This window comes from Diadema setosum, chromosome 22, assembly GCF_964275005.1.
Source record: "Diadema setosum chromosome 22, eeDiaSeto1, whole genome shotgun sequence".
In the NCBI taxonomy this organism is placed as follows: Eukaryota; Metazoa; Echinodermata; class Echinoidea; order Diadematoida; family Diadematidae; genus Diadema; species Diadema setosum.
In genome coordinates, this window is record NC_092706.1 from 13,466,273 (window position 1) to 13,476,764 (window position 10,492).

The following is a 10,492-nucleotide window of genomic DNA, read 5'->3' on the forward strand; positions in this document are numbered from 1 at the left end:
ATGGGAAAAAGCAAATACCCATCTTGAACAGTTTTTAAGCTTATTCTGTACTTTAAGGACCCCAAGGAAGAACAGGGTTATTCTGAAAATATCACTAAATTTAAGCTATCCTCCGTATTACTTTGATGTACATGATTTTGATATTCTATGTTTTGTATGTGCTTTTTTATACATGATTCGAAAATAAATACCAACAAACAAACAAACAAACTGTGAATCTGAGTTTAGCAGAGGACCCTCAACATAGGGCCCAACACAAGCTACTGAACTACAGTAATAAATGTTATAATGTTGAGGTATTAGACCTGTTAACACCAACTGATTTCAGGTTGGGGATTACTGCTGATGCCTAACTGCTGCTAATTTAAAGGACAAGTCCACCTTCATATACGTAAGGATTGAGATAATGCAGCAATATTAGTAGAACACATCAGTGAAAGTTTGAGGAAAATTGGACAATCCGTTCAAAAGTTACGAGTATTTTAAGTATCTGCGCAGTCACTGCTGGAAGAGAAGACTACTACAATGTACAGTGTATGATGTCACATGCGTACAACTATATAAGGAAAATAAAAAAAGAATTCACAAAACTTTACTTTTTGAATAAAGTGCACATTTCTTCGACTTGTTACTGACGTATGTTAAGGGTAATATTATTCCCCCTGCCTTCTGAAAGAGAGAAGTCGAGTGTTCTTTTGTTATGCGAGAAAAATGGAAATATGTTGAATTTTCTTTATTCTTTCTTTATATCGTTGTACTCATGTGACATCACAAGCTATAGTAGTCTTTTCATCCAGCCGTGACTGAGCAGAAACTTCAAAAATTCATAACTTTTTAACGGATTGTCCGATTTTGCTCAAACTCTCACTGATGTGTTCTACTAATATTGCTGCATTCACTCAACCCATATGTCTATGAAGGTGAACTTGTCCTTAAAAGATGGTAGCACTAACACCAGCACTAGCACCAAACTTAAAATCACTATTAAATTGGCCTCCTCTTTCTTCACATCAGCACCAGACTTTCTGAAATTTAATGCTAATGAAAAGGGATCTACATGTAGCACAAGTAGTATTCCACCTTCTCTTTGGTATACAGTAGAAATTCCAGTCAAGTATGATATTTACATTGTTGTATTAAACCTGAGTGGGTATGTCAAGCCTGAGTTTGGGGAGACTTTGAATTGAATGCCATGTAGATGGCTAGGCAAGTTATTGCAACCAATATTACAAATGCATGGAAGTCGCCAAGGTCATATGTACACATGCAATTTGTTTACTTGTCTGCATTTACATGTACATAGTATAGGAAATGAGAGTTCCTATCTGCACAAAGCTTACAGGGAACACTGAATACATTACTGTCAGTTTACGATTGCCCTAACTTGGTGTGAAGGTTAATTGCTAAGCTGGACCCCCAGCATTGTAGGTACATCTTGATCATGTATGACTGCCTTTGGCTTATAAAACCCAGCATAAATGCAGCACACACACAGCCAAGGAGTCATGCACAACTGCACTTGACCATAACCGTAGGGCGTACGCTCTAGTTCACATATTCGTTGGCGCACAATTCTATTCTTGCAGGCCTACCCAAGGCACGGTTTTCAAATGTACTGCGGTAGGCTGCAAACTAAGATCAAATCAATAGAAGAAGAACCAAGACTGATTCCCTATTAAAAACAAGTCTTGTCTGTAGAAGTCCTTCCTTCCTGGGTTTATCATGCTTTGGTGTGTAAGCCTATTTACTCACACAGCAGGTTTCTAGTCAAATCGCATGGAACCTGTCGTGTATTTAAAGAAAAACAAGTATCTAAATACACACTCGAACAAGGTCATACTCCAATAGCAAAAACACATCTAGTGGTTTATTTTCTGAAAAAAGAGTTCAGATGCATTGAATGAGAGCAGTGGCATCAAAGCATGGCTGCAGAGAATGAATTTAGCAGATTTGACTTTAAGTAGAACATTATAGCATTAATTATCCAAAGTGCAATGTTATAACAGATTGTTTTTTCCTCCAGCAGTGGAGGATGAGTTTTTAAATCAATAGAAAGTACTCTATACTTTAAAAAAAAAGAAAAAAGAAAAAATCAGTTCAGGAGATATTCAATGCAACATGTCAGAGTACACGTACAGTAGTCCTTGTATGTAATATCATACACACTCTTGTGTGAAATACTGAGAATGTCAGACATAAGATAAAAAATACAATAAAATTGCAATTGCAAGACGGTACACTGCAAAATGTCAATACTTTGTACAACCTACATGTACACGTAGTATATCGTATCTAAAAGTGAACAGTTGTACTGGGTATGACAAACAGTGCATTCAACTCAATACCACTGGTACAATATTTCACATTAGGTGAAAGATGACATGCTCTGTTCAGTGAGGCAATGCAGTATTGAATACTACATCTCAACTTAAATGCAGAATGCAAAATCTTAATATCTCAATGCATGAATAAAGACCATTCACTACATAATTGTCTTACACATGTATGTACAACACCATGCACTGAAGTGGACATGGTCAAAGCCATGGCCTCTGGAAAACAAAAATCCTTTCCTGGGGCAAGGTAAATAAAAAAACTGTCACACTTGGTCTTTTAAAGCACCATATTGCAGATGACATCATCATGCACTGTCCAAACTGCTCATGGCACTTGTAATTATGATATCGCATGCTAATTTTATGGACTTATGGCAAATGTCACATAATCAATCACCAGTTGACAAATGAGTTAGCAAGAATTTTCATTCGGTGTTGTGTAATTGCATATGTACATCCCAAAACTTATGTACACTATACTCAACTTTGAGCTCAGGGATTCTGAGCAATTGCTAAAGACTGGTGCTAAATTATACTAGTATGAGTCCTGTAATACATGTGAGCTGTTTCATACCCTCTGAATGTCTTTTATCATACAATAAGGACAGTTGTTTAGGACTAGCAGTGAAAACGAAGACAATGCAACAGACATACTTGACAGTTAAAATACAAAATTTGAATCTAAACATATGATGCACGTACATGCACATGGACAGGAATGGATGCTGGTGAATGAATGGTGGTTTTGTAGCTCATCAAAGTGGTGGACAATGGTGATCAGGGCCCCGTTACTCGAAACTTTGCGTTTAAACGCAACTTGCAACTGATTGTCGCTGGCCAATCAAAATCATTGTTGCATGCATGTCTTCTTAATAGGGCAGACCCTGAGCCAATCAGAATGGTTGCTTCAAAATTAGCAATTATTTGCAATTGATTGCAACTTTCTTGCAACGGGGCCCAGGTGGGACAACATGCAGTGGAATATACATTGTAACATGAGAAAGGAAAGTGCAAACTATTGGTATATTATATACATTTTTAAGCTCCTTTGTATTCTGGCCCACAGAAAATGTTTTCTTTGCAAAAGAAATGGCTGTTAAAGACATACTGGAGCTCAGCAGCTGAAACTTTTTTCTTTTTTTTTTCATGGAATTAGAAGGTGCTTTAATTTGTTTTTCCTGGATACATATCTTCCGGAGCTCAGCAGCTGAAACTTTTTTTTTTTTTTTTTCATGGAATTAGAAGGCGCTTTAATTTGTTTTTCCTGGATACATATCTTCCAAGTGGTCAATAATGAAATGAGAGCATTGCAAATTCTAACATTTATTTGAATGTTTCACACAAATGAAGAAGGAAAGTGACATAATCAGAATCACATTTATTTCACTCGCTGTGTATGTAATTGGGATCTTTATACTGTATCAATAAAAGTGGTCTGTATTCATCTCAAGAGACTGATTTGTGTCAGGTTTAAGATATTAGTGGTCCACATGAAAATAAAAGTTTCTTTACAATCATGTGTCTGGTAAAAATGTGGATGACCTTCATATTGAAGTAAACACTCACACAGTGTACATGCAGAATAAATGTGGGATACATCCAGTCTCTGAACTGCCATGTTGACCGCCAATAAATAGTTGTAATATGAAGGAAAGGGAATAGGGATACAAGCAATCTGAATGATGCAATAATGTTTTTGATAACTGCTTCAAATTAGCAACATGGATGAGTAGAAATATAATGCAATCTATAATTCAAAAGCTAAATATTCACAAATCACATGCCATATTATGGGAGGAGAATGCATTCACACATATATACACTTTAAAACACAGAACAAAAATCATCTAATAAAGTAAAATTATCAAGCATTTGCTGACTGTAGAGCATTATCAATAAACACTTCTGCAGGTTTGCATCAAGTGGCTAAATTACAAACACAACACTAATTTAACAAATTATGTGACAGACAAGACTTATACGAAACACACAGTCATCATTTTTTAAAGCAAGCAAAACTGGTTTTAACACATGAAGCAATTTTTTTTTCAAAATGAACACTACACACACACTTTAATTTAAAAAAAAAAAAACTTTCTAGAATTACAGCCAGATTTCCATATTTTAATTACAGTGTAATGGCCTTGGCATAAATACAGGTTTCATATTTAAGTTAAGGAGTAATAAAACTTGGCAGGAAAGCAAGAAAATAGTGATTTTCTCATGTTCCATTTTGCCATTATCTTGCTTGAAAAGCATTTTCTGTTTCCTAATATGTGAATTAGTAGTCTTCTGTTGGGGGATGGGAGGGGGAAAAAAGCTCTCTTCCCATAATGCTTTGCAAGAAGAGACTATCATAACTGGTAACAGGCCGCCCTGTTCCAGCAGCTTTGGATGTTCATGCTGTTACTAACTATTGTACATGTAATCTTTGTGCAAGTTGAAAATTCCCTACCCATGATGCTTTGCAGGGAGGGATTCCATCAATGGTAAAAGGTCGCCCTCAATGCACAGCTGGAAATATTTGCTGGTAGTTGTATTTTAGATGCTTCAGTATCTGTCATATGATGCACTGAATCTAAAAATAGACCTTGCATCATTTTGAAAATGGTGTCACTGATGGCTGATTGAGAAAACTTTGCTTGGTTAGGGAGTCATCATGCATTGGAAAAACAACAACAACAATGTAACAACAGCCTCTCCCCATAGAATCCACAGCATGAACTGTGGTCTGTGACTATTCTGAAAACCATGAAATGAGACATGAAAAATTGATTACTGGTTACAAGTTTGTTTCTATTTTGTTTTTATCGTGAGATGATTGCATTTTTACATCGTATTCAAATCTTTCTATGTTAGGTACAAGATGTACATGTAGCGCAATAAGGGGTGCTGTGCCTCTATTATAATACATTTGTACCTACAGTATACAATAAAGTAGTTTTACAGTGCATAGTCAAGAGACAGTCTTTAAGCCATATTATAATGTGAGAGCTAACAAAATGCAGCAGAGCATTCTACGCAGGTGAACTGAATTGTCATGTGAGGATGGGGATGTTTACATTATGGCAAGAGGTATACATACATCTTTTTTTCCCCCCTAACCCTCTCTGGGGATAATGATATACATTTTGTAGGAGGTGTGAACAAAAACGAACATGCAATGTTCAGATGCGATTGGACGGTGGATCACGGCATGATGAGTGAGGGTGCTTCACATCGAGCGATCCATGCACAAAGAATGATGACTTCAAAACTTACCCTTTCCACCTACGAAAGTTCTCTACGGTAATCTCCCACTTCAACCTATGATTCCTTTGGTCAAAGAGAGACAATACAGAGATCGACGAAGGCAATGGGTTAGCAGCAGGTTTGCTTTGCTGGGGGCATGAACACTCTGTGCAATATCTGAGAGGGAGGACTGATTTGAATGCATAATGGTGAATGCAGAGTTACGCATGAAATCCACACAGCTTGGGACAACAAAAATCCACAAACGATGATGAGCAAAGCCTTTGAATAATTAGTATCAAAAATGTTCAATCATTCACTCATTCTCACTACAATTATCTATTGTACCGGTACTTCACCAACATTCAACGCCATATGACTATCACACAAATACAGTGTCTACTGTACATGTATTTTGTTCAACAATCAACACAATCACAGACATCCAACTATGTACCCGGTACGTGTACAATATGTACATGCACACTTTCACTTTTGGGGAACAAGAATTTCACACCACTTTTAAATTCTTCTTTAATACATTGTCTAATTCTTATATCCTTCTTGAATGAGAGGATCTAGTTTCCTTCAGATAAATTTGAAAACTGCAACATCACAAAGTGTCGTACTGTACACTTCAGAAGGAAAGAGGGTGGCACATGGAATAAAACAACAGATTGTCCTATTACACATGTAACTCTTGAACAGATTGTCCAATTATCATCAAACATTCACATGTTTTTCCTAAAACAGTAATCTTTCTGCATTTGCTGAATACACACGTATACAATGTATATAGGGACAATTATCCTTTGTAGTTCAAAGGCTGTGGCGACAGAGAAATAGACCTACACGTACAAGTTGCACAATCATCCCCAACTATCATTAGAAATGAATTGCCAACATTACAATCTGAATACTTGCCTACATTTATGCATGCTTGCTTCAAATAAAAGACAAAACATTCCAGTGGCTACTATACAACAACAATTCTAATCAATAGTACAGTCTATCTTTTCCCTTTTTTACACTTAACAAGTACACTGTAAACCTTATTGTTTGTATTTTCGGGGCTCACTACTCTGGGCCATAAACAGGCCGGATGGAACGTGTGGTAACACACTTCAATCTCTTTTGTTAAACACAATTCAAAGTATGCTATCTATGTCTGTGTAGTATAATCACTCTGGGTTCTGTCAACACCCTATACAAGTCCACATGTAGCGTGTCCACCCCCAATCACTAACCTCCACCTACATGTAGGCCCTACACCCTCAATCTACAACATACATACTATGTACAACTGTAACAAGGTTCTGTATCTTCACATATCTGCCCACATAGAGACAAATACATGGTGTTGAGGAATGCATAACATGGACATACATGTGTAATCTACAAATATCAAGTGCACATTCTACAAAAATATTTAAACCACACCCAAAAAAAAAAAAAAAAAAAATATATATATATATATATATATATATATATATATATATATATATATAGCTTTACGTAATCACCAGAATGAATTAAAAAAAAAATCTATTTCTCCTTGAGTGCACAAAAGAAGTCTAGATGCATAGCAAGTTAGTTTAAAGTCACAATCAATTTTTAACCAGTCATTAATTCATAAATTTTTACTGTGCTATAGATTAGGTCACTCAATAACACTGATAAAAGTGGTGGGAACATAATCTTGTTCTAGCCTCTGTCCTGTTTCTAGAAATGATCCAAAACAGCATTGCTTATGTGAGCTTCCACTGGAATTTGAGGCAGTGCTTGCAAAACTATGATAATATGTGTATTTTTCCCTCTTATGTATTAGGTAGGGTTCTGGCAAAAAACATGACTTTGTGGTTTCATAGTTGTTGGCCGACAATTATACTGTATGTGCTGTTTCTTGAAAATCCCATAAGATGTGAGCATCATTTCCTACACAATGTAGTAATGTAAAATCAAAGAAAAAAAAAATGTGGAATTATTTCTTATAAAAAATTGTGAAAAAACCCAGAAACTGTACAATGTTCCTTTAAGGTAGATGACCTGAAAACGAAGACAAGTGCAGCGGGGCCTTTAATTTCCAAGGTCATTGCACTTGCAGCCATCAGGTACATGATGTTTGCAGCCTACGCTGACACCTCTGGTTGAAATTAGCATTGGTCTCCCATTAGTTAGAGTCGTGCACCAGTCTTTATCTTCCTACAGACAGGAACGTGTGTGATGTACTGTACAGTGTATGTGAACAATGTATACAAGGAGGTCCTTGCTGGTACGCCTTTAATGACAGACCACGTTGTATGCCTATAGTATACAGTCTACAGCATGCGGTGTGAAATTGGGCCTTGGATACAAGAATACCACCCTGGTGTTAATCATTTAATACCAACTGACAACTGTATGGCAAGGCCAATATTCTTATTCCATAATCACGTGCCCAAAAAGAATGCATTGTGTACATCAAGAGTACAACCTCATACATTAAACACAAAAACAACAAAAGGACTTGCTTTTAAAGAGTAAATTGAAACTAAGAGCTCTTAAATACAGGATGCTAATGACTGAAAATTTCTTTAGCTAAAATTATATCATATTGGATATTGCTGTATCCACCATTCTCATCATCACATTCCTCATCATCCTTATAATTGTCATTAATTATCATATATTCCTTGTCACCTGTCAGATCAATTCATCATTTACATCATATAAATTGTATAGTAAAAAACACAAATCACCCTGATAATCATGATCATTGCTTTACTGTGTACATGTAAAACTTTACTCTTTATTGCTACCATGTTTGCCAACATACAATAATGTACAGTATGCCATTTTGTTCAGATCAAACCATAAAAGGTTGGAGTGCCATTTTGCATCAAGGCAATCACACAAGAACCCCAATTTCATGTAGTTTGACATTGTGAAATGGTGCCATAGTCCAATTATATGTCAACCTGAGGTACCAGCATTGTACAGATATCACACAGTCATGCATAAAGTCACATTTGGTGGGAATTTACAATATAAATACATTACATTATTCCTTGCTACAGGTCTGACAATGCTAAAAAAAAAAAAAAAACCTGCCAACTCAAAATGTGGAGACTCATTTTTCACAAAACCAATAACACTCCACACCATTCTCTGTCACTTCTCTGAGAAGTCAAGTCCACTGCCTGCAACATACATAAGTGTACAATATTGCAAATTCCTAATAATGGATAAATGTTACCAGTCCATTCCTGACACACAACCACACTGCAATGGATTATGATCTCTGCTATATTAGATGTCTACAGTGAGATGATTAATCTTGCATAGATCCATGTGCAGCTAAGCGATTATCTATAAAATTATTTTGCTAAGATGAAAAATATTGTGGTTTGCTGAACCAACTTGTAAATTCATATCCCAACTGCAATTTAGCAAGCACTTTTCAAGTACACATTTGTATCTTTATCCATGCACTACAAAAGCCAGCAAATGTTTTTGCATGCCCAATTTTACTACAAGAATGTTCAATTCTCAAATGCAGTTGGCACAACTATGCATGGATGTTTACTACTATTAAACAGAAAAAAACTAGGTACAGAAACAAAAAGAAACAATAAAAAATAAAAAATATATCAATGTATTCTCTCTGCTGCAATCTGAGGATTTTCACACTCTTGAAACACATGTGTCTTCTTTTTTTTATCACTTCTAAAGGTATGATTTCCATTTTTAATAGTATCAATGCCTTCCTAGTACAGACTTTTATGCATAGATTTACAGGTTGTAAATGAATGATGAATTTTAAACTATGGGCACAGCATCATCACCATTTTTATCACCACCATCAAATACTGTATACGCCGTTATTTTCGCGAGGGTTTAATTTTCGCGAATTTCGCGAATTGCAGTTGGATCGTGAATTTAACAACACGCGAAATTGTCTCCATGCACTTTGTTGATAGAGCATTAACGTAAGCATCGGTGTCAATTCGCGAAAACAACACCTCGCGAAAATGTCTATGACCTCGTCATTCGCAAAAATATCTGTATGCGAAAATAACGGCGTATACAGTATCATTATCAACTAAAGTGTACCATCCAAACTATCAACAATTTCCTCACAATCTTTGTTTCCATCAATATCACAGCTCTTCCTATAAAACTCATCCTTATTCATTTCGACTGTTACCACCATCTTTACCACCTAAACCATCATCACCATCTCAATCAACATCTTGCCCATTCTCATTGACATTATCTTTATCAGTTTTGCTACCTACAATATCATGATTCATCAAAATCATCTAAGCAACTAACTGCATCAATTCTATTTTTATATCTTCATCATGATAATCACCACTGTCATTCCTTAAATATTCATATTATTGCAATCATAATTTTCATCTGCCTTATCATCATCATCACCATACTCATCATCATCATCATGTTAATCATCATCTTCATCTTCATCACCACCACTATCACCACTTTCATCATCATCATCATCATCATCATCATCATCTCCACAAGTTCATCCTGATCACCATCATCTTCATCACTGGCCCAAAGAAGATCAACTTTCAATACCTGGATGGGTGCCGTGCTCGGTGTTTGCCTCTGGAAACGCTGTCTCTTCTCTTTGATGTCAACTTCTTCCATCGCTATGGAAACGGGAAGCACATCAAGATGTCATTGAAGAAAGATAATTCCTAGAATCTGCATGGTGAAATGAGAAGGAGAAGGGAAGAGAGAGTCAACAAGAGAGGCCTTTTATTCTACAGATACCGGTTCTAATGTCAGTGCAACATTATCCTACATGTATGCTGCAGTATTGCCATGTAACAAACAAAAACAATCCTCCAACTGAACACTGGTACAGAACCTGTGTCCTGAAACAGGAAATAAACAACAGTATACAAAACAGATAA

At 36.1% G+C, this 10,492-nt stretch overlaps 1 protein-coding gene across 1 annotated transcript in view; it reads right to left on the reverse strand.

Annotated features, from left to right (window-relative positions):
* Window positions 1-10,252, reverse strand: part of LOC140245054 (oxysterol-binding protein-related protein 6-like) — a 103,105-nt gene extending 92,853 nt beyond the window's left edge. Inside the window, exon 1 of the mRNA XM_072324648.1 lies at window positions 10,152-10,252. Coding sequence (XP_072180749.1) covers window positions 10,152-10,223 — 72 coding nt within the window. The 5' untranslated portion in view covers window positions 10,224-10,252. The remainder of the gene's footprint in view (window positions 1-10,151) is intronic.
* Between the last annotated feature and the right edge of the window lie 240 nt (window positions 10,253-10,492).